Source organism: Lissotriton vulgaris, chromosome 2_1 (genome assembly GCF_964263255.1).
Source record: "Lissotriton vulgaris chromosome 2_1, aLisVul1.2, whole genome shotgun sequence".
NCBI classification, from domain to species: Eukaryota; Metazoa; Chordata; class Amphibia; order Caudata; family Salamandridae; genus Lissotriton; species Lissotriton vulgaris.
In genome coordinates this window covers 762,929,546-762,954,602 of record NC_141687.1, presented here as the reverse complement: position 1 = coordinate 762,954,602, position 25,057 = coordinate 762,929,546, and the positions used below count along the sequence as shown (strand labels likewise).

The 25,057-nt window shown below is 43.4% G+C and overlaps 1 protein-coding gene across 1 annotated transcript in view; it reads right to left on the bottom strand.

Moving 5' to 3' along the window:
- The window catches only part of LOC147731114 (uncharacterized), a 247,222-nt gene that overhangs the window by 30,809 nt on the left and 191,356 nt on the right, over positions 1-25,057 (bottom strand). Inside the window, exons 27-33 of the mRNA XM_086956074.1 lie at positions 18,503-18,571; positions 17,819-17,887; positions 16,666-16,746; positions 13,131-13,166; positions 11,792-11,828; positions 9,186-9,743; positions 3,815-4,047 (exon numbers count right to left, since the gene is read on the bottom strand). Coding sequence (XP_086812200.1) covers positions 3,815-4,047; positions 9,186-9,743; positions 11,792-11,828; positions 13,131-13,166; positions 16,666-16,746; positions 17,819-17,887; positions 18,503-18,571 — 1,083 coding nt within the window. The remainder of the gene's footprint in view (positions 1-3,814; positions 4,048-9,185; positions 9,744-11,791; positions 11,829-13,130; positions 13,167-16,665; positions 16,747-17,818; positions 17,888-18,502; positions 18,572-25,057) is intronic.

The following is a 25,057-nucleotide window of genomic DNA, read 5'->3' as shown; positions in this document are numbered from 1 at the left end:
AATTTTTAATAAACTCAAGTAGAAAATAGAGCACATGGATAACATTACTCATAATAATTGCTGAAGAAACTATAGTAGATTTGTGAGAGGCCTGCATAATTATTATTGTGCACCACGCAGTGCTCTCAGAGTCAGATTACTACTGCTGAGAGAAAATTAGGGTTGCAATTGCCTGCCCGGAAACAATATTTGCAGTAGGCCGAGTCGAGTGTTTCTTAAACTCGGGCTGCTCCAGGAGAATTCGAGATTCGGGTGCCTCGTGACGTCCGTGAGGGGAACTAGTAATGATTTGTTCCAATTCATTCGTAGCCCGACCTCCGTCCATACGCAATTAAATCCCAGATGACTCGGTGTCGTTTGTTCCATAGTCTTATTGTGCCCAGTTGTCTAATGTTAGTCCTCGGTGCTCTGATTGATGCTACATTTTTTAGATTGAATTTTCGCTTTTACAACCATAACGGACAGTTGTTCAACTACATTACAGCACATGGAGAAGTGTGGCTCACTGGTTAGAGGAGGCAGACCTGGAAGCAGAGGTCAGCCCGGGACCAGGGTTCAATTCCCGGCTCCGCGGGGTCTTGAGTCCTAAAATGTCCATGGACTCGACAATTCTCACTCCGGTGCCTACTCGATTCATGGGTTCACACTCTGCGACTCTGGGCAATAGCTTGCTTAATCTCCACAACGGCCCCTCGCGGCGGGATGCCTGGCTTTCACCTTGCGGATACCCTGCCGGGGTTATCTCACAGGGGAATACCAGGACGGGTTCCCTAAGCAAGCGCTTAGAAACCGCTTGGTGATTTGCGCTATATAAATTCCTGTACATTTACATTTACATGTCAGCACACTGGAATTGCAGTTTGTTGTGTACACAATTACGCATTATGTAGAATAAGCATCCACATCAACTAGCACCCCGCAGTCTGGGTGTTGTAGAGAACCCCAATATCCTAACAGACTAGCTGTCAAGCTGTACAGAGGTGCTCTCTCATTTCACTTACATAAGGCGGCATGCCAGTTTTTTTAACTTGATTTTCCAATCGTGTCCAAGCTAGCCACGTAGTCACGGAGAAGCCCCCTTAAGTCTGTCAACCTAAAATTAGGCGGCAACGTGTCGGCATAGAGATCCGCCAGTTCGCTGCACATTATCATGTCCTTTGCCTAGCTTTTAAATTTGGGTGCCCCCCTACTTCAAGGCCACCCGCCTCCCAGCAGCACCATCATGGGAGACATAGGAATTATTTTATCTATCACTAGCTCTAGCGTGTGAATTACATGAGATCGAGATGTTGGGCAGGAGCACGCCAAGTGCAAGAAATCTATCTGATCCAGAGGCAGCACATCCGCTGCATTTGGACCCTGCCAATATGCGGCACTTCAACATGCTTACGGGAATACAGTACATCCTGTGCTGGTATTTATAATAAATAAGTCTCCAGTCTATTTCCCATTCAAGGAACTTTCTTTAGCATGCACACAGCAAAAGGATCATTATTTATCTGTGTTTTCATTACTTATGTCTATGGAGTACAGTGTGCAGGCTTAACCCTCTGGTTCTGAAGTTGCGCAGCGCAGTATGTCATAATATAAATACGAGTTATAAGAGGTTTAGGGCTTGATTTCTCTAACAAGTAAAATAGCAGACCCCAGTCTGACGGGCTTCTGGAAATGTTGGGATTAATCGTTTCATTATGTGTATGAGATTATATGATACCCTAGAATGTCCAGTGTGGGGGGAATGTGTTTGGGCTATAAATTCCATTAATGGAATTTATTTTTTGTTCAGAAATATGCCCCACCATGTATCGGAGTTATTATCACTGTAGCAGTAAGGGCAGAGCAGGGTTGTGTTTGGTATGGGCATAGAGGTCATTTGTAATTTCAGCTTTGGCTGCTAACTTAAGGTGGTCCTCGCTGAGCTTCGCCAATCGTGTCAATGGCCAGCTCGCACATGTCCCCATGTGTATTTCTCAGTCTGGGTGAGGCAATCTGCTATAGAGATTAGACTGGAAGGGGGCTGGCTCTGTCAGGCTGCCTTCCAGATCCACGTGTAGTCGGTGCAACCTCCTGGATGACAAATTTACTTTTAACAAATTAGAATGTTGTGTGTGTGTGTGACCTGAGGTGGAATTATTTTTATTTACTATTTCTTCTTTTAAATATCTCCTAAAAGTAATCTCATAATGTAGGTCATGCGCAATTATTTTACTTACTATGGGTAAACTATACAAAACAATACGTCCGGAAGCTTTCACCCTAAATCATCTCAAAAGTGAAAGTAACATGAAGGCCTATTAACAGCACAGTTGCCACTAATAACAATCTTGCTGTTACACTCCCACTTTTTAGGTAAAACTAACTCCATCTCATTTTCGTACCTCAAAGCACGTGTTAATTCAGATGAAGCGTGATATACATTTTCAGCAATGCTATATGGAAAACTCTTCCTTTCAATAAAGCTGCCATCTTCATTGCCACCGAGTGCTGCTAGGCACCTACCTTGTAATTGTGGTCCACATGTTTGTTAAATATGGAATGACAGAAGGCCCTCTCATAATGAAAACAGGCATCCGCAGCACTGCTATAGTAATGGTATTCAAATAAAAAAAGAAAATGCAGCTATCTGTAGAGCTCTAGAGCCACATTGTAGGGGTTTGAGCTCCTTTATCAGGGCAGTGGGCTTTGAATGTGAAATTAGTGCACACCTGCGTTACTGTGCTTTGAAAAGAACTGAAGGGCTTCCCAGCGCTACAGAGCTTTGCATGAGACAGAAGGGCATTTCTCATTAGTGCTTTTGTACTTTCAGTGGGGCAGTTCGGCACTCCAGTGCTGCTTTGCTTTAAATGGAACAGTAGGGCAATTCTCACCAGTGCAGTTGTACTTTCGGAGGGACAGTAGGGCACCCCAGAGCTACAGTATTTTGAAGGAGATAGTAGGACACACCAGGGTTGCTGTATTTTGAATTGAACAGTACAGGACTTCAGTGTAACTGTGCTTCGAATAGGGTGGAAGGGCACTCCAGGGTTATAATGATTTGAGTAGAACAGATGAGTTTTGAATAGGAAAGTAAGGCGCTTCTCATCAGTGCAACTATACTTTCAGTGGGACAGTAGCGCTCTCCATGGCTAATGTGCTTTGAATGGGACAGTTGAGAGCTCTGGTGCTAGTGGACTTTGATTGGGACTCTAGGGCATTCCAGTGCTACTGTGTGTTGAATGGGACAGTATCACACTCAAGCGTCACTGTGCTTTGAATGAGGCAGTATGGCACTCCATACTTTGAATGGGACAGTAGGGCCTTTTCTTGCAGTTTTATATAGCTTCCTATGTTGTTCTATGACATCTCTTTATTAATGTAATAATTGCACTTTCAAAATTGCTTTATTAACCTTCCTGCTTTCTCAAATTTGCTTGAAAATACACCATTTGTCAACTCTTTTTTTCAAATGTCACCAGCCGCCACTGAACACACCATCATTTGATTTCAAATAGCGATTTACCAGCAGAAATTATATTGTGGACGTATTCAATACCTACCATCTCTGGTACTCATCTGATCCAATACCTTGGATCAATCCGCTCCACGTGTTCTCCTTTGTACACGATTTAGTATAATCCCCATTCTTTTGAAAAGCACTGCACTACTTCTCAAGTAAGTTTGTATTTTAAAATACCAATCTACTTCTATAAGCACTTCGTACATACTTAAGTCAATTGTAAATAAAACTGTTTCATACAATCAAAGTATACATTTTCTCACAGCAAATAATGACAATTCTGAGTTAATTTATATACCAGAAAGCAATTGATCATACCGGAATTACTGGTCGGTCAGGATTGCCAAAGATTACGGTTCTTTCTGGCACTTCTGGGGCTTCGGGTAACGGCACAATATGGTCACTTAGTTTAGGAACTATGGGAAGCACTGGCATCTGTCCTCCTGGCGGTAAAGGCACTGCATTGGGAAGCATGCCGTTCCCAATTCGATTAAAAATCAGGGCTCCGTTTTCATCTTCACAAAACTGGTGAACCAATTTTGACTGCAAAGCTTAAAAAATAAATATCACAAAATATTGTTTAGGCGCATGACAAGTTGCACAAAAGGCAGACAACTAATTTTATGTACGTATTTGTACTAATCTTTTAGGATTAAATGTTTTTATTAAAATAAAAAAGGAAGCAGGTAATTCACATAGCAAAAAGCCAATAACTCCATCTTGTCCGGCTATAGAGGTCGAATACATAACTGTATCTGAGGCGATAAAAGAGGGACTTCTGCGTGAGGTGAGATACACAGCATGTCGCCTACAACCCAAATGGGCCGGCCACGTAGCCGGAAACTTCAAAGAGCGAAACTTGCCAAGGTGATTCAATGTACCCAGTGGGGAATAGCAATTCTGGGGCCTACGATTTGCTGTGTGTAGTAGCAACATAGTCTTTGCTCAAATGGATACAAACAAATTATCAAAAGGCTAACAAATTTAAACAGAGAACCCCCACCCCATCCACCCCCCTCTACTTCCGAGGAAGCCCGACAGAATATGTGTAAAAAAACAATTAAAAAAAACGGTGAAGACCATCTCGCTACAGGGCAGCCACAATGACAGCACTAACTTGAGGATACAAAGGTATGCCGGGCAGGACAGCTCTCTGAATTCCTTAGACAGGATACTGATAAATGGGGACCATATTTTCGCATAAGTTGAGGGGTCTACGCTAGCTGGCATTGACAACTGTCCCAAGCCTAATATAGTCCAACGTTGATGGAGCCATTGTCTGTAGTATGGAATTTTGTTAGAGCCCCAATTTGCCAAGAGAATCCTGTGGGCGTTGTTAATTGTACTAATCTTTTGACTGAGATGATATGAACAACATAAGACACCCGAGTGGGCATGTAGATTCGCCTATCATTGAACAGCTGATAATTCGAATGTCTGTCCTCCCCAGAGTTGGGGGGTTTCTGTAAGGGAAATGAAGGGTTGACGGGAGCAGGGATCAGGGGAGGCCTTAGGCATGTGCAAGCTGTGCATCTGCACAGGGCCACCAAAGCCCATGGGCCACCACGGCAATATATATCCTTGATATAATAATCCTCTGAGGATGGATACATATTTGCGTGGTGGCCCCTGGCAGTACCACTTCCAAAACACCCTGACCCCCCCTCTTCACTGGCCTCCATACCTGCGTTCCTCGGGGGGCCCCTACCTGTTCCTCCGGGGGCCCCCTACCTACGCTCCCTGCCCAGGGCCGCCATGAGCCTAGAGCCGCCCCTGCACGGATCTTTACTTCAGAGTTATTTACCAGTGCCCCCCTTGACCCATCTTGCAGCATTTTGTATATCAATCACGTTTCTGTCATGAAGTAGGAAGTTTGCATTCTGCAGTCGCCATTTACACTTCCCACTGCCTAAATACAGTTTATTGCTGCATGCATTGTTTGGTCTATTATGAACATGACTCATTGTCTCTGGCACATGATTTCTCTCAATTTTGAGGAGCTTAACTCCAACCTTTCTGTCCTGGACCCTATGATGCCCTGCATTAGACCATTGTTTTTCCTTGCCTCACTTCCTGTTCAATTTCTGTGCTTCTGGGTCCTAGTGTTCTTATCACAACACACCACCTGGAAAAGCAGATATAGGGTAGACACATAAGGTGTTTTTATTTTACCTGTATTCTGTTTTAGTGATACGTGGGCAACGTGGACTGTACTTACTGTGGTCATATTACATATCTCAATGTGCTGACTAAATATTATTCTTACTTCAAAGGTCTTTCACTAAATGGCTAATTGTGCTGTGCATCCAAAAGACCATTAGCAGCAAAGGAAATAATTGTGAACTAGATTTTCTCTACATTAAAGATAAGCACTGGCAAACCAAAACGGCCTGATTTTAGCATGTCAACGCATATGAACAGAAGCATTCATAAATTATATTTACATGTGTTGCATGCATAAGTGCTGCTCAACAAAGTAAAACTTAAATGTTGGGAAAACCTCTCGAAAAAAATTATTATTTTCTGTGTAAAAAATAAAAGTAAAGAATTAACAAAAATCTTGATTATTGAGTGCACTTTTCAGATGTAAAATAGCACCTCATGCATGCTAATGTTAACTCTTCCTGGAAGGTGGAATGATACACTAAATATCCAATTACATGAAGTGAGTGACTAATATTCCACTAGGTAGAACCAAAGCCTTTTCTACGCATATAGTATAGACACACCTTGCAGAGAGTTGCATTCGCAGCCAGACCCAAAAATGAAGATACTTCAATAGTATATAGACTCATCAGTAAGTTAGACGCATCATTTCGATTGGCACTATTCAGTGGATTGCAGGTCCTTTGTTGTCTCTGTAGGGACAAACTATCATGAAGTGTCTGTGTTCATGGGGAACTTTGCATGTCTGTGAAGCGCAGTGGGCAACACAACAGAATCTACAATGAATAGTCCCTAGTTCTACAAATCCAAGTGAGCTATGCCTGTTATACATGTTGTGGAAAGAATCAGTCCTGTTTGCTCCTGCCATTTCAACATTTCTTAAAACCTACTTTGGCAAACAATGCGTTTACGCGTAAAAAAATTGTTGGTGGTACAATTACTAAAAAGTTGGCCTTCACACAGACTCTGTTGCTAGTTACAGTCCTTTCTTGGCAGAGGCTTTGGAGAAGGTTGCAACAGTCCATTTGTAAGTCCACCTCAGCACAATTATTTAGTGGATTAGACTGGTAAGGTCTGTCATTCTTTCAACTATTTCACTGGTTGCTCCAGGTTGCAGAGCAAAGCTCTGGAGTATAGCCTGCACAGCAAAAATGGTTTGGGGAGTTAGGTGCATGTGTGCCACAGACAAGCCAGTTGGTTGTTATCCCCTCAGCAGTTTTCTTCCACTTAATCATTTTCATAGCTTATGATTATCCACTTGATTTTTGAGCCCAGATGGTTGATGGGTTCTCCGCCTTCCGCCCTCTCTTCCCTCCGCCTATGCTGTTCACCAATGAATTTATATGATGCTGTAAAGTTAATGCCCATTTTCTGAAGCTAAGATATTTAGGTCTTTGCATTTCAAGCACTGTTACCCTGATACTGTCCTTTGGATCCCTCTCTCTTCTAAGGCACTATTAAACTACCTTTACTTGCGATCTTCTATTATTTTAATTCAACACTCAGCGTCTTGGGTTGGGAATGTCTCTTGCATGGTAATGGGCATGCACTCTTCTGTGAATTTCATACTGCATGTGGAGCTGGTATGCTAACTTTTATTGGGCCCTGGCATCATGTTAATCTAGCATGTACACAGAGTTCTGCACTTATCCTTTGCAATGTTAGGTCCAAAATCTGTTCTGCGACATGGATAAGAAGGGGCACATGCATCAAGCGATTTTGGAGTCGCAAACGGTGCGAATCGCAAAATTCGTCCGTTTGCGATTCCAAAATCACTTTTTGGGATGCATTAAACAATTTTTTAGAAATCGCAATTTTTTGCGATTTCTAAAATTGCAATTGCATTAAAGGAATCACATTTCTGCGATTCCTTAAATGCAATGCATGAATGTTTAAAAAAATGCGAATTCGCAAACAGGAGGAGCAAATTAACACGAGGTTGACCCTCGTGTTAATTTGCAAAATCTTTCAAAAATGCTCAAAAAAGCATTTTTGAAAGTATTGTATTGTATTGTATATAGCGCTTATCACCCAGGGGTCTCTAAGCGCTTGCCTTGGGAATCCGTCCTGGTTTTTCCCTGTGAGATATCCCCTACAGGGCATCCCCAAGGTGAAAGCCAGGCATCCCGCCGCAGGGGGCCGTTGTGGAGATTAAGCAAGCGTAATGCACAGAGTTGCAGAGTGTGAACCCATGATTAGGTCAGGCACCGAAGCGAGAATTATCGAGTCCGTGGACATTTGAGCTCAAGACCCTGCCGCGTCGGGAATTTAACCCTGGTCCCGGGTCTAACCTCTGCTTCAGGGTCTGCCTGCTCTAACCAGTGAGCCACACTTCTCCACTAAAGTGTCATGTTACACACACACATGTCCTTTGGACATGTGTGTATGAAACTTGCACTTAAAAAAACATTTCAGGGGTGAAGGGGGGGGGGGGTCCTTTGGACCCCCTCAGCACCCTTGATAAGCATTAACAAATTGCGATTCGCAAAATGAAAATCGCAAAGTGTTAATGCCTCCCCATTGATTCCTATGGGCCTCTTGGCCCATAGGAATTAATGTAATACCATTCCTTAATTTCGATTCGAAATTAAGGAATCGCAAATACAGAAAATTAAGAAATCGCAATAACTTTTGAGATTTCTTGATGCATAGGAATTTGCGATTCCTTAATTTTCGCAATTTAGGAATCGCAAATTCCTACAATGATGCATGTGCCCCTTAGTCTATTACTTCTCACCAAGGCTTTGAGTATAGGCCAATCCTGGAAGAACCCATCTCTGTGTGCTACTCATTTTCTGGTGCAATCCCTACAGATGTAAATGTGTGCTGCCAATGGCTCTTTGAATGCATAAGCGCTAAAAATGAAAAGTTGTGCTGCCAGTTCTTGATAAACGTGTAATCCCTACAAATGGCAAGATGTGTTGCCAATGGCTCAATGAACATGTCATCCCAAAATGTAGAGATGCACTGCCAGTGACTCAAAGTCTGTGTAAACTCTACAGATATTGGGGGGCATGTTGTTTACCAGATTGCCTCCTGTCAGTCTCATATTCCATGATAATCTTGCTCTCCCCTAGTCTGGCTTGAGGTAAGATTGTATATGAAAACCTGTGCCATTCATAATGAGCTGTAATACATAAAATACACACCTTACTGATAAAGGTAAAGATGGGCATTCCATGATTTGGAGTAATTATTAAAAACTACTCCTTCTAAAAAAATACACAATGTATTTTCAGTTTATTCTGACAATAAGCCTTATTGGCAATAGATTTCAGAAATCTATTTTCGTTAATTTAGTGTTTTTTCCTTTAAGCTTTTCTTTGTAGAAATCAGCATAATATGACATTTCTGTTTCTTCCTCAGTTTGTGAATTCTAAGGAAGTTTCTCTTCTTAAAAACAGATCTGTTTTGTTGAAAGAGAAATTTGCTCCCATGACAGAATTGAAAACAGTTTGCTGATTTATCTGTTATTTTTTTTGATGAATTTTTTTAATCTGTGTAAAAATGACATATGACTTACCAGGAAGAGTGTTGAAGTCGTCGATCAGATACATGTGCTCCTGGTCAGGATCAGATGCTATCAAATTCAACTCTCGCAGAAATTCAGCTTGCGTGGGGTCTGACGTGTTCACGATTCCAATAGCGTACATCTCAATGTTGGCTGCATGTGCCTCCCGTACGGCCATGTCAAGCTTTATTGTCTCTCTTTTGTCCGTTTGTCCATCAGTCAGAACTATGGCCACCTTCCTTACACCAGTCCTGGCACCAAAGAATGCTTTCTTGTTGGCATTGTGGATGGCAGTTGCCGTGTATGTCCCTTCTCCCATATACTGCATCTTTCTTATGGCCTGCTTCACTTCTTCTTGAGTGGCATACCTGTTCAGCCCAAATTCTATCTGCACTTCTGCACTGTAGAGCACAAGGCCAACTCTAGTGGAGTTTCTCCCTACAGTCACTCTTTCCACCAGAGCTGTCACAAAGTCTTTTACAATTTCAAAGTTTTCTGGTCCCACACTTTCAGAGCTGTCAATGACAAACACAAGCTCCATTGGGATTTCCTTGCACTTGACACCACAACCTGAAGGAGCAATGACAAATGGATGTTAATAGTTACTTAATCAATGAGCACTTGTCCATACATTTCTCACTTTCCCATCAAACGTAACCCTGTTTTGTATATTGTAGTGGGGTATAAGCTCATACAAATTCTTAAAGTATTCATTAACTGGGAATAAAAGCCTATATCTCAGCATGCAGTGTGTCAACTATTGAATTCCCTGGAACAATAATTCATATACTTATTCATATATAGCAGGAATGTGGTGCTCATTGCTGAAGACCTCCAGCTTTAAACCACTGTAATGTAACAGTTGAAATTATTACCTTGACCCAAAGGCAAACAGTTTTCTACATTAGAAGGATGAAAAGCTAAGTGAAACTAGCAATACAGCTTGTTATTGTTAATACTGTAAACATAACTAGCAGCAAGTGCTTCATGCACTATCACAGTCTTAATTGCTTATGACATTATGGAAAAGGTATTAATCCAGTTTATAAAAAGAATTGTAATAGCTATTCACTGTACACATCTATTCTGAAGTGGATCTCCTGGCCAAGTGAGAGTACAATCTCTTAGGAGTAGGAGCCCTTACCAGACAAAGGTGAGCCCTCGAGATTTCAGAGTAGGATTCACATGAGAAACCTTCTTTGGGTCAATCACAATCTTTGATTGTGGAAGGAATCACCATTCTGAGAATTGATGAGTCAACCTTGAAATAAACTGCCTGGGTGGATAAGGAACCAGCATTTTTAGCACAAGTGAGATATGTGCTTATGCTAATTTTTAAATTGGCCTCTATGAACTGTTCCTACTTACAAGCAGCTGCAAAAATGTGACCTTTGCAGAAAATAAAGGAATGACAAATCTTTAGGACAGTGCTTAATTTGAGTCGGTGCTTTCCAGTGCTCAGCACCGGCACTTAATTGATTTCCGGTGCTCGGCACTGGCACCAAATTGTCAACACCATACTAAGAACAGTCTACCAGATGGTGGTGCTGCTCATCTAATTTAGAGATGAGCAGAACAACAGTTTTTAGGAATACAATATACACTAAAATTGCTAATATCTACCTCCCCAGCCATTGCTTTAGCTTTGGTGACCTGGAATAATCTGAACTGTTGCATTTACATACGAGAGAGATGGTTGGTAGTTGTTTTGGCAGCAATGACAAGGACAATCGGTGGTGCAAGCTGCAGTGGCCTCCTGGTCAGAGCCCTGCACTTATTATTTTACAAATTAAGCACTGCTTTAAGATCACTCCAGTGGGAAAAATAAATACATTTGTAAGTGGCACACCGACTCCTGCCTCAAATCCATTCTTAGGTGGTATTCTATCAAAATACCCAAGTTGTGGATGCAGGACCAGGGAGCCTAAAGCAGCGCTGGAAAAGTGTTATTATCATAGGTACATTGCACCAAGCGAGTAAGTGAAGCAAGTAAGCTTCACCCTCCCCAGGAAGGTTTTGTGATTCTCCCCCAACAATTTGTATTTAATAATGTGCCCAGACAATTCATTCTAGAGCACCTATTGAGTAAATGGTCCTAGGCTTCACAAATGATTCAGATGAGAAACTCAGAATACTGCAGGATACAATACCCAGGAATATTATTTCACTACAGCAGCAAACAGTATGGAAGGCCATAAAAGATCTCAATGTAGCTCCTTCAAGCCACACGTTAGGGATGGGAGGTATGAGAAAGTCTGCATCTATGACGGCACACTTTAAGTTCCCTGTTTCTCATATAGCTAGCCTACCTGGCCCAGCGTGGGTTGTTCTTAAAGAAAGGGTGTGGTCACACAGGAAGGTCTCTTATAACTGTACCCCAAGCACGGAGATACATCTAAAAAAACCAATTATCTATGGTATGATGGTGCAAGTAATCTCCTAATTCCTGGTACTGAAATCAAGCATTTCTGAACACCTCTGTCTGCTGGATCAAGTTAGTCCTATCCGCCCACTTGATAAATGAAGAAGATAAAAACACAATGTCCTAGATTTTGGAACTCTACAGCCTTGAGATATATCTGAACACATAAAATAAAGGGACCATCACACAAACTTACCACAGATCTCTTTAATCAGTTTAATGATGTCTTCTCTCTGTGAAAATGAGAATACATATAATCATATGTCTGCTAGCCTTCGATTTAGTCTCCTACATTCCTAATCAAAGTTTTGGGTGTTATCGAGCTATTGACTTATTCCCCAAAGTATTTTCTAACTGAGGCATTAGTAACAGGAAAAAGCTGTAACAGATGAGTGATAGCAGATAAACTGCCTTCTTAGAGCTATTGCTGTTACAGATTCAAAGTGATGAGGAAATAAAAATTCCCCAAAATTACGAGTGAAATTACCGATCTCAATAATGCCTGCAATGTATCTACTGACCCCTCCCTAATCCACTGTTCACATGTATAGTTAACTCTAGCTGCACCTACACCACCTGTTTATTTGCTTTATAAAAGTCCCCCTTATAAACTTCTCCTGCTACTTAGGAAAAGAAGACGTGCAGAGATGTTTCTAAGAAAAGCAGGTGTGGATTAATGTCCTTGGTGGCTGCTGTCTTTGTGGTTGTATCCAAATGCCTGTATTTCCCCCTGGAGAAATATTTGTGATTTTCTAGATTACTTTAATTCATTTACATCTCGACAGATGATTATTCATGTACTTTTGAGATTCCATGAATAACGAGGTGCTGCAGTGACATCTACTATAATAATGGTTTATGGAGTCAATTAAAGACACCGTGCCTCTGGTGTGTTTTTACAAAAATCAGTATGGGTATAAGACCTTTTGTGGGTCAGGCAAGATGGCACAGCCGTCTGCAAATTCTATTGTTACCAATGATTTCAAATATATATAGAGTGGGCTTTAGCTCCACCCTTAGGAGTCTTTCCCTCTAACCTGATGTTATTTGGTTGTTTTGTGTATTCTTCCTCCTTCTTTGGAGTGCTTGCTTTACAATGCATGAGGGACTATTTCACATCTAACAGGTACATTGAATCATCACACATTAAATTCTTTATCTCCTAGCTGCACCATATACATCTTTTTTGTGTTGTATTTAATTGGAGCAAGCTGTTTCAAGAATCAAAATGCAAGTCAACCTATTGGTTGCCAATACTTGTTCTAATTCAATGGCATGATCTTTCCATACCGCCATCTCTTAATGCTAGGGCAGTTTAAGGATGTTATGCTGAAGAATTTATTGAAAAAAGGAATAAATGAAATGATCTGTTTCTGGGACATTTTGTACATCTTACTGAATTCAAATTCTGGGGCAATAGTGTATCGTCTTATAGCCAGTGCTATTTAATGACTGTATCTGTAATTTCAGACATCAAAGTTCTGTCTACATTTGACTATAGTAACAGTGTTTAAAAAATACAAGCAGTCACTCACCGTCAAACCTGCCTCTCCTTTCGGTCCTTGCTTGCCCTGTAAAGATGATCAATTGTTTTTTTTAAAAGATGACTACATTCAATGTACAGTTATCCAAGTGCACTGATTAAATACCACTGTTTCACTAATTTCCCATTAATTTGATTAATTAGAGTTCATCTAACAAATCACTGGTCTCATATTTTTCTATACATGGTACCCTTCAAAACCTCTAACGTCCTGCTATTGAAAAATAATATTTCTGTAACATTTCTAGATGTCATTTATTTTTCTTGGGCTGCAAGTAGGGTTACCTCTTTGTGTATAGCCTAGATATGGAGCAGAGTAAAGCTGTAATCTTCTCTCACTCCTGAAAGAAGCATCAATATTGTCCTCTGATGATCTGTATCGGCTTCAGAATGTTGGTGGTGTTTACGTACTAGTCCTCTTACATTTCTTAGCAGCTTTTCACACCATTGAACATCAACTGTGCAGCAGTTAGGGATCGTAGACAGGTTCGAAACAGTCTCACTTTCCGTCTCAGCTGAGTCAATAGTCCTCTACCTTCTATTCACTGACCATCAGTGAACCCTTTGACTCTCTTTTTCTCACTTACACATTTGAAAATATACCTTTAACTCCTTTCTTTTTTTCATCATCTCTATGAATTTGTTTTTACATGTTTATCAACAACTCTCACCTATTGAACCAGCTTGACGAAAAAAGAAACTCCCCCAGTCTCTGCATTGCCTTGCCTTTTTGCACACAAACAATCAGCAACTGGATGCATAGCATCAAGCTGACCTTTTCCATCTTCAATCCATTTGAAGGCATTTATCTAACATAATCCTCTTGCTACTTTTATTTTCAAACTCTACTGTGTGTTAAACTGCAACTATTTATTTCTCCCTAGATTTATGAAAGTATTAAATTAACTGACTTCTTGCCTTTGATCAAATTCTCACCTGCAGCTCACATTGCTGTAAATAATATCTTAACATCTCTTTCACCCCTACTTCCCAGAAGATCCCAGCACATTCTCCCACCCATTCATATGACTAAGTGTTCTTTAGTAACACGATCAACATAATGTGCTTTTTCATCCAGATGGTCGTCTTTTCTTCCTTCAAGCATGCTATAATCATTCTGATTCCACAGAAACGTAAATAAAGATCTAGACAACATTGAAAGCTACTTTTTTATGTCCACCTGGATTCTCTTCAAATCCTCATTCACAAGCCAGACCCCTAACTACATTCTGCCCCATTGAAACCAAACACCTTTAAATGCATAAAATATATCTCACATGTACCCAGCTGAACATATTAAGTGTCTACCACATATGCAGCCATTTTGGAAAACCATTAATTTCATTGTACATGGCTTGAAAACTGACATCCATAGCACCACACCTATGAACACCAACTCTTTCATTCGTCCTATGTTTATGTCTCCATCCAGTATAAATCAGTCAATAATCAAGGTGTTATTTCTGACCAAGATCTCACAATTGTTTTATATGAAAGAGGTTATAAAAGTGATGTTTTTTAACCAAAGCAAACAAAGAATATGAAACTTCTAGTTAATACTCAACAAAAGAACTATTTGATTAGTCATTCGCATACCCCTTTCGAGGTTTGTATAAAAAATCGCACCTTGATCCACCTCAAAAGGTCAAATAAAAGCCTCAAAGTGATGCCAATTAAGCTATCTGGTAAATTGTAATAGTTTACATAGGAACATATATGCCACCAATCTTACGAGATGTGCATTGACCTCCCCTAGCAAGCAAGATTACATTCAATAAACTCTGCAAGGTGCACCAATCTGCATGGAAATCAGGCATAATATGAACAATCTTCTTGAACAATTTACAACCCATGCATAGCCCAGTGGTCAGTAAGTCCTACCTCCCGACCATACTTTTTATCAGCAATAATTTCAATAAAATTTACAAAAAAAGCTCCGCACTTGTACCCACTCTTTTTAGAATTCGTAAGCATGCCAGACTATCTGTTGTTCAACAAAACCTTCAGTACATTAGTGTGCAGGAGTCATTTAGTGGATTGCTAGTCCTTTCTTTGTTAGTCCATCTTCCCTGTCTTCAGTATCCTTCAGTTGACAACTAGTACAGCACTTGGAAGCAGCATTCAAGTATGCAGTCCCTTTATACTCGTTTTATGAGTCAGAGACCATGGATTTGTACTCAACACTTCAATGTTGCTTCACACCTTTACATTTCTATGTCCTTTTTATCCAGTTAAACTCTGGGCTTCTATCTGCTTTAGATCTGGACTTGGGATGTTGCCAACTCAGCACTCCATATTGAGTCAATGCAGCAATGTTATCATCAATAACTACAGGAAGAGCCTAAATATAGTCTTTTCAAGAGATGCCACACATAAATACAGTATGCTGAAAACTTGACTGCATGGCTACCCTTGTTACCGGGCAAACGGTTTATATTTCTGTCTCCTTAGACACAGTAGGTACCGGAAGCCACCACAAAAACCTCTAGTTACCATATTTGTGAAATATCCATCCTCCGCAGTAATGTTTGTTGCTTTCCGATATAGTAATTTCCTTCCAGGGATGTGCACAAGTGTAAAAGAAGAGATTATCTTGTGGATTCATTTGTGAATATCACCAGGTGGATCCATCATGTTTTTATCAAAGATGTGAGCTAGTCGTTTCCTTTGCCAGACTCTGTCATTGGCAACAAATTCATTTGAACCTAATGTGCTTTGTTTTTGTCTATACATGAACCACCTTTCTTTTGCCTCCTACTGGAGGTTCTACTTCTACTGCAAAGTAGCAAACTGCATTTTGGTGACTACATTTGGTTGACATCCTTTTATTTGACATTCTGATAAGATGGCTTACCACAAGAGGATGACAAACTGGCTTTCGCAGCATTTTGACTTTGCTAAAAATTGTTTTAGTTTTTACCTACGTAGATCTGGGGAAATGATTTATGTGGGTAGCTATCCAGTGGTATGGGCTATGCATGGTTTGCGGCTATATGTGGTGAAAAATAGGACAAAGCTATTTGTGGTGCAAAGTATCCAAGGGCCCATGCCACAGGTGGATGCAAAATATATATATATATACTTGTACTTCTTTATGCTACATGTATTCTGTAGCTACAGAGGGGTACTAACTAGATGTAATGGTGATCTATGTATTTATGTTGACTTTTTTCTGTGTGTCAATTTACTTTCTCTGTTTCTTAGTGCAGGTTCCATCTGGGTACAGGCTCACTTTTGTGAGTGTTGAATATGTGTAGTCTTAACTTCACAATATAAACATGCTCTGTCATGTTGACTACTAGGAGTGTGGCTAATTGAGTATTTGTTCTGAAATAAATAAATAATCATTGGAAGGAATAATAATACTAAAAATATTAATAAGACTGGGTGAAATAGAGAAGTGAGCCAAGATGAATTTATGTTGGCTCGCCAAAGGTGGAGTCAATAATTCTTCCCTCGTTGAAGCCATTATTGGCCATTCCTTCTCAAGAAACTGCTACTGTATTTTGAAACCCCCGTCTACTCACCGAGTCTCCTGGATTGCCAGAATCACCCACATCGCCTCTTTCTCCTTTCTTTCCTTTTTCCCCTGATGACCCACGATCTCCCTGAAAATAATTTAGAAAAAGTTATTAAACATACACTTTATTCCTTTTTATCAAAGTCAATTCACACGTTAAGAGCATATGGGTAGAAAATGACTTCAGATTCTAGTGCTAAAACTATGGAATATTTTCCCCAAATGTCTTCAGGAAGGGTGGCTGAAAGCTAATGTTCATGAAATCATTTGTGCTTGTATAGATTGACTCTATGCTTACAATTTATCATAAGTATTTTATTTGACAATATGTAATGAATTCTTATGCCTTTTTAGTGTTTGTCTTCTTGCATGGTGAGCTCTTGGATCATAGTCTGTTCCATACAGTTTCGTTGGTAAAAACACCTGCTATGCTTTACATTAGAAAGTGTGCTGGTTGTTGAGGAACACTTCACAACAGCTTGCAGGTAAGAATATAGGCTACACAGGAACCTCTCTGGACAGTGCTGGTGGCTTCACATCATCGCTTCATTACTTCCTCAGGAATTTTCTTTCCACCACTGTATTCATGTAAGCACATTGTTGAGTGTGTATTGAAAAGCTGCTACTGAAAGGTACCTCTTTTGGACATATCAATAACAACCCAATTTTGCACTTTCAGGACAGAGGCATGGCTGTTATCTGGAAAACTGACCAAAAGGTGTCACTGGGAAATGTGGATTGTACTCGAACAAGATCAAAACAAAGCACCTGTTCTTAAACAAGATCTAAACTGCTTCTAAAAAATGTATAAATTACAAGATATACTCCATTATGGACCACAATATATAGACAGGAGGTGTGGATATTTTATAGGACTTTCTATGCGCAGAATCTTTTATATTTCACTGATCTGCATTTGCCCATTGAATGACTTCAGGTTCATCAGACCCACAGATAAATTCCAAATAAGAATTTGACTATCAAGTTAGGGCCAAGCAGAGGAAGGACAAGACACTAATGTTGTAGTGTGGCTGCTTGTGACATTCATTGGTAGGAATCAGCTCAAATACATGATCCTCACTAGATTGTCATTGGAAATGGGATTGATATTTGAGAAACAAGAAAAAGCTTAAAACCTTTTACCATGATAGTTCACTCACCTTTGGCCCTGTCAGTCCCTCGCCTGGAGGTCCTCGAGGTCCCAGCCTCCCCTGTAATCCTTGCTCACCCTGTGAAATAATTACATTAAAAATATTAAAGTGTAGGTTAAATTATCTGGTGCAGTTCTGTCTATGTCAATATGTTTCAAATATAATGGCTGCTTTTTAAGAAACACTACCATTTTTAGTAAGAAACACATTAATAATTGCTAACAATGATATTCATTAAAGGCCTCAGCAGAATTTTTTATTTACACTGAACAAGCTTGAGAAATTCCCAAATTTTGCATTATTCTAAAATTCTCAAAGTTCTATATTGTTCAAGCTTTCCGTAACTCTTTGTAAGCAGGACCGTAACTCGCAAAAATAAGTCTTGTGCGATTCCGGCGGGGAGAGTGGTTCTCAGAAAGTGTCTCAAAGAAAGATATTTTGTAGTGGAGTAGTCTTGTGCTGGCGTCTTAAATAATTTTTTTAGGATAAGTGTATGGTTGCTTACAAAAGTCACTTCAGATACTGACTAACTAAATTGTGTGTAATTTTGGTAAATTGTCACGCAATTATGCAACATTTCACAAAAGAAATATGGAATGTCACGCATTTTTTGCCTTTACTTGCCTGCAATGAAGAGGTAGCAGGGAACTATTTTGCAAATTGATTAATTTAAAGTTGCTCATTTGTATTTACCTTGGGTCCCTGAATTCCTTCGCCTGGGGGTCCAGCAGGACCTGGTGGTCCTGATCTTCCAATAGTGCCCTGGAAAAAAACATAAACCTTTTAGCTAGTATACTTCTGCATAGCTGCCAAGGTTTCAGATTGCTATGTGTGACATTTTCATAATTTCAGTGTAATTATGAGAGACATTTCACCGACTATGAGTGACACTTCCTCACGCGCAAAATTAAGCAATGAAGATGAGGGAAACATATACATATTAGAAATTGCATCTATTTGAGCAATGAGATCGGCTTTAGAATCATGTTTTCAAACACACATAGTTAAGCTAAAAGGGTGGTGACCAAAAACTCAAAAGAGTGATAAAACAGGTAATTGACTTTCTCCATCTATGCATGAAGGATCTGGAAAAACATCCCTGTATCCATCAGGACTGCCTCAACACTTCTCCAACTGAGGAAAGAGTTGTAGACACCTTTTTAAAGAGCGGGACACAGGGCCGGTCCTAGGCATGGGCGGTATGGGCAGCTGCCCAGGGCCTCGTGCTCAGGGGGCCCCCTGCCGGCCCCGCAGAGTAGGGAAAAGCGCACTCGCGCAGGCAGTAAGGCACTTAGAGGGGCCTCACATCTTTCCTTTCGCCCGGGGCCTCAGAAGGCCTCAGAAGGCCTAGGACCGGCTCTGGCGGGACAGCACAATGCAGTAATAATACATGTCTCCTCGTGGAACCCAGGTATCTCTTCCATCACTCACTGACTTTACTCGTCCCTTTGACTCTGTACATCTCTCCACTTGTCTTGGTTTGTGCTATTAAAATAGCATATACTTAGAATAATCTCCCTTCACAGACATAGAACTTCAGAGTACTCTACATGCACAGGTGCAAGAATGCAAACGTTTCGCTTAGTCATATATGGCGACTAATAACTAGAATGTTATAACCAGAGAAGCGATGTTAAATACAATAATCAAATAAAACATAATCTTTTTTATTTAAAAAAGTAACACTACAGATCTGGATAACAATGTTGGAGTTATTTTAACATTGTAATGTATGCAGATACAGCCCTGTCTGTGGTTGATTCTCTTAGCTTTTTCTGTTTATTTGCTATCAGTCTTGTACCCAAACTCAGTTCCAACAGTGCGCCTGCCTGGAAGCTCTCGCTGCCTCTGCCCTTACTTAGCTCCAGCAGTTCCTATGGGTCCTGGCTGCCTGTGCCAATACTCGGGTGTAAAGGTCAGGAAATCCCCCTCTGCTCTGCAGACAGAACACGACTGAGATGGTGAAAGATTTCAGGCTTCCCCTATGGTACTCTAGCCGCCCTCCAGCAGGATTGCGCCTCTAATACAGGAGATGGGCTGATGTCACAGAAATGGAGACTTAGGTTTAGGGGGTGGGGGAAGAAGAAGGGAATAAATGTTTTATTCATATATATGTGTATTTTTATATAGCGCGCACATTTACGTAATTTTTTAGGATGACTATAAATAGTTACAATGCTAGAATTCAAACATTAACAAAAGAAGTAGGTTATACAGTAGGAATGTCCATTAGTGGAACAATCGCTAAGTACAACAGAAAGCCAGTAATATTTGTGAGCAGCACGCACCCGATGAAGAGGAGCTGGTACCTTTCAATGCCAAGCGGCGAGTCGGAGTGAGACCGTAATACAAGCAACTATTGTCTGACACAACCGACTGCTTGCTACTTAAAAGTTAGTCAGTATGACACACTTACTTGTGGCGTGGGGAACACTGCAGTGCTGTCGCGGCACAAGCCAGCCTGCCGCCACAACTTCCTCCTGCACCGTGAGCAGAGGCCGCGGTCCAGGCCTCGAGTCGAGGACTGGCGCAGGCTCTGCATTTTTTATCATAGCCTCAGTTCTGCTGCACTCACTGGAGCGCTATCAATTAATCAATCAATCATCGCATTTATATAGCGCACTACTTACCCAGAGGGTATCAAGACGCTGGGGGAGGGGGATCTGCTACTGCTCGAACATCCAGGTCTTGAGTTGCTTCCTGAAGGCGAGGTGGTCCTGGGTCAGGCGGAGGTGGGTGGGGAGGGAGTTCCATGTCTTGGCGGCGAGGTAGGAGAAGGGCCGTCCCCCTGTGGTGGCTCTTCGGATGCGGGGGACGGCGGCGAGGGCGTGGCTGGTCGATCGAAGCTGGCGTTTGGGAGCGTGGAAGTTGAGGCGGCTGTTGAGGTATCCTGGGCCTTGGCTGTGTAGGGCTTTGTGTGCGTGGGTGAGGAGACGGAAGGTGATTCTCTTGTTGACCGGGAGCCAGTGCAGGTCTCTCAGGTGTCCGGAGATGTGGCTGCGACGGGGGATGTCCAGGATGAGTCGTGCTGAGGCGTTCTGGATCCGCTGGAGTCTCTTCTGGAGTTTGGCGGTGGTTCCGGCGTAGAGGGTGTTGCCGTAGTCCAGACGGCTGGTGACGAGGGCCTGGGTGACCGTCTTCCTGGTCTCGGTGGGGATCCACCGGAAGATCTTACGTAGCATGCGCAGGATGTTGAAGCACGACGAGGAGACGGTGTTGACTTGTCTGGTCATGGGGAGGGAGGAGTCCAGGATGAAGCCCAGGTTGCGCGTGTGGTCTGTTGGTTTGGGTGCGCTGCCTAGGGCGGGGGGCCTCCAGGAGTCGTCCCAAGCGGCGGGTGAGGATCCCAGGATGAGGACTTCCGTCTTATCTGAGTTCAGTTTCAGGCGGCTGTTCTTCATCCATTCGGCTACCTCTTTCATCCCTTCGTGAAGGTTGGCTCTGGCGGTGGCGGGGTCGTTGGTAAGGGAGAGGATCAGCTGGGTGTCGTCGGCGTAGGAGATGATGTTGAGGTTGTGCTGGCGTGCGATGTCTGCGAGGGGGCTCATGTAGATGTTGAAGAGGGTTGGACTGAGCGAGGAGCCTTGAGGGACGCCACAGATGACTTTGGTGGCTTCAGATCTGAACGGAGGGAGGCGGACTCTCTGTGTCCTTACGGCGAGGAAGGAGATGATCCACTCCAGTGCCTTCTCCTGGACTCCGACGTTGCTGAGGCGTTGTACTAGGGTACGGTGGCAGACAGTGTCGAAGGCCGCGGAGAGGTCGAGGAGGATAAGGGCCGCTGTTTCTCCGTTGTCGAGCAGCGCTCGGATGTCATCGGTGACTGCGATCAGGGCGGTCTCGGTGCTGTGGTTGGCCCGGAAGCCAGACTGCGAGGGGTCGAGGGATCCGTTCGTCTCGAGGAAGGCGGCCAGCTGCTTGTTGGCGGTCTTCTCGATGACTTTTGCAGGAAACGGGAGCAGCGAGATGGGGCGGTAGTTTTTGAGGTCGGTGGGGTCAGCCGATGGCTTCTTGAGTAGAGCGCTGAGTTCGGCGTGCTTCCAGCTCTCCGGGAAGGTAGCGGTGTCGAAGGAGGTGTTGATGATGTCCCGCAGGTGGGGTGCGATGACAGCGTCGGCCTTGTTGAAGACGTGGTGAGGGCAGGGGTCGGTCGGAGATCCGGAGTGGATAGAGTTCATCGTGCGGACGGTGTCTTCGGTGCTGATCAGAGTCCAGGCGCGGAGGGTGATGGTGGGGGGCGGTGGTTCGGTCGTGGTGTTCGTCGGTTGAGTGCTGAAGCTGTTGTGTATGTCCGCGATCTTGTTGTGGAAGTAGGAGGCGAGGGAGTTGCAGAGGTCTTGCGAAGGGCTGATGTTGTTGTTTCCGGCGTTGGGGTTGGAGAGCTCTTTGACAATGTTGAAGAGTTCCTTGCTGTTGTGTGCGTTGTTGTCCAGTCGTTCCTTGAATGCAGTTTTCTTGGTGGCGTGGATGAGTTGGTGGTGTTTACGGGTGGTGAGCTTGAGGGCAGTCATGTTGTCCGGTGTTGGGTCTCTGCGCCAGGTTCTCTCGAGGGCTCGGCAGTTCTTCTTGGAGCTCTTGAGTTCGTCGGTGAACCATGGGGCTTTCTTGCTACCGGGTCTGCTGGGCGGGGTCCTCAGGGGGGCGAGCTCGTCTCCGCAGTCGCTGATCCACTTCGTGAGGTTGGTGGCCGCCTGGCTTGGGTTCGTTGTGCTGGCGGGAGGGTTCATGCTCAGGGAGGTCGCGAGCTGGTCGGCTGTGATCTTGTTCCAGCTCCTGCGTGCAGCCTGTTGCTGGTGGTGGTGGATCGTGGTCCTTGCGAAGCTGAAGTGGACGCAGCTGTGGTCCGTCCAGTGGAGTCCGGTGGCGTGGCTGAAGGCGATGTCCTTGCTGGATGAGAAGACGGGGTCGAGTGTGTGTCCGGCGTAGTGGGTGGGGGTGGTCACCAGCTGCTTGAGTCCCAGGTTGGCGAGGTTGTCCAGCAGGGGGGTGGTGTTGCGGTCGTTGTTGTTCTCCACGTGGAAGTTGAGGTCCCCGAGGAGGATGCAGTCAGCGGAGCAGAGGGCGTGCGGGCTGATGAAGTCGGCGATGTCTTCGCTGAATTGTGTGCGTTGTCCCGGGGGTCTGTAGATGAAGGTGCCTCTGAGGGTGGTCTTGGGGTTGATGTGGACCTGAAAGTGCAGGTGCTCGGCACTGCGAGGGTGTCGTCGGTGTTGGTCGTGATGCGGATGGTGTTCCTGTGAACGATGGCGATGCCTCCTCCGGTGTGGTTGATGCGGTCCCTTCGGATGATCTTGTAGCCGTCTGGGATAGCGATGGCTATGTCGGGCGCTGAAGAGGCGTTCATCCAGGTTTCTGTGAGGAAGGCGACGTCTGGTGACGTTGTGTCGAGCAGGTTCCAGAGCTCGACGGCGTGTCTGTGGACGGAGCGGGTGTTGAGCAGGATGCACTTCAGGTGGTTGCTGCTGTTGCTCACGATGTCTTGAGCACTGCTGGAGTGGTGCAGGTCCGGATGCAGGGGAACTTGCAGGCGTTGCAAGGCTACAGGCTTCAGTGTCTGTTGAGGCACCATCAGTTTGGCGGCGGACTGGTCATGGGTAAAAGGGGTCTTCAGATCATGGCATTTATCAGGGCACAATTCAACGCGCGGTGAGAACAGAAACTGTCTGCGGTGCCGTGCCACCCGCTCATGATGAGCACGGCCGGCCTGCCCTGTGATGGGGCCCTTCACTATTTAAAGTACAGGTAGGTCAGTTGCCCTCGCTGCCTTCACCCTCCGACCGCTGGGGTGTGAAAGTTGCCGCCCGCCATAGCATATGCTCAAATTATGTTTTGCAAGGTGCAGGTGATGGCGATTGTGCATTTAAACTTGTAGCGCAGCAAATAAAACAAATGCACAACCATTCAAAGTGCCAACAAACAGCCACCACTTTAGTGTAACATCGGTGAAATTACCTTCCTGTGCACAAGACCCAACTAGGCCTGCAGGCAGCCAAAACAAACTAAAGCAGCACACACTGACCTGCACAGCTACCGGCCCCTCGGAACTCCGGCAACACCTGCTGAGTAATACCGCGCACTCAGCACAACACGAAGTCTTGCAAGTTAACTCGGTGGTCCGCGTTGAGTTCCCGGCTGCCGCTTCTGACCGACCTCACTTCCTTCATGTAAAGGACGTGAGGTCATGATTCCCCCTTACAGCTCTGGCACCACAGCTAACGCAGCGACTGAGAGGGCAGACCCCGCTCAGGAATTTTGTTTCAATTATACAGGCAGAGGCAGCAGCCTCCTGATGCCTGGCACATTGTAACATTGTAGCACTGTCAGACTCAGACTCACCCAGAGCACGATCGGATCTTTAATTAAGTGTCTCTGCTGGCAAGTCTGCTGGTAGCTGAGCAGCAGCCGGTGCACACAGGTGTCAGAGGCGCGGCGTGCCCGCTAGCACCCTGGCGTTACGTTGCCAGTTTCAGCCGGCGCTGTCAGCAGAGTGCAGTCAGTGGCATTAAAATGCATGACAATGCATTTCAGTGCGGTGATGCGGAACACCACTCTGAAATACGTTAAAGAGTCACGTCTGATGCGTGATACTTGGCAGGACTGAAAGTGGTGCTCCCTGTTCCATGGAACATGGATTACTGCTTTCTCACACCTGGCAAAGCAAAGGGACAAAAAACTGCACCAGCAATGTGAGTTTGATGCAGGGTAAAGACCACCAAGCAAGCCCTCCCTACATAATGTGGACTGTCACAGTCATACCGTAGGTTCTTCATCATCTACTCCCTTTCTCATGGCTCATGAACACTGCCATTTCTTTTTGCCCGCCATTTTGAATTGTATTCTGCAGGGACACATTTTCACGCCGTCATACTGTCAAGAGACAAAATACTCAGTGATCTTACACCTCAACCCTAAGTCAGAAGCGTAGAACAGAGTGCATCTACTGAACCCTTAGTAAATATTTAATTGACAACATTAAACATTTACTTTCATTGCAACAATGATTTCTGGTAATGCACGTTGAATGTTAAGTATATGTTACATTTTGGGATTTTGTTGTGAGTTGTATGTGAGCGAAAGAAAGATATCCTCCAGATACAATTTAACCACGCCAAGTGCTGTATTCATTTTTATGAATATACACTGGAATTTTACTCAAACGTTAGTACATGAACTAAAAAAGTAATCACATACATACCTTGCAGAAAAACACAAAAAAATTCAGACATGAGATATTTGTAGTGTATTCCC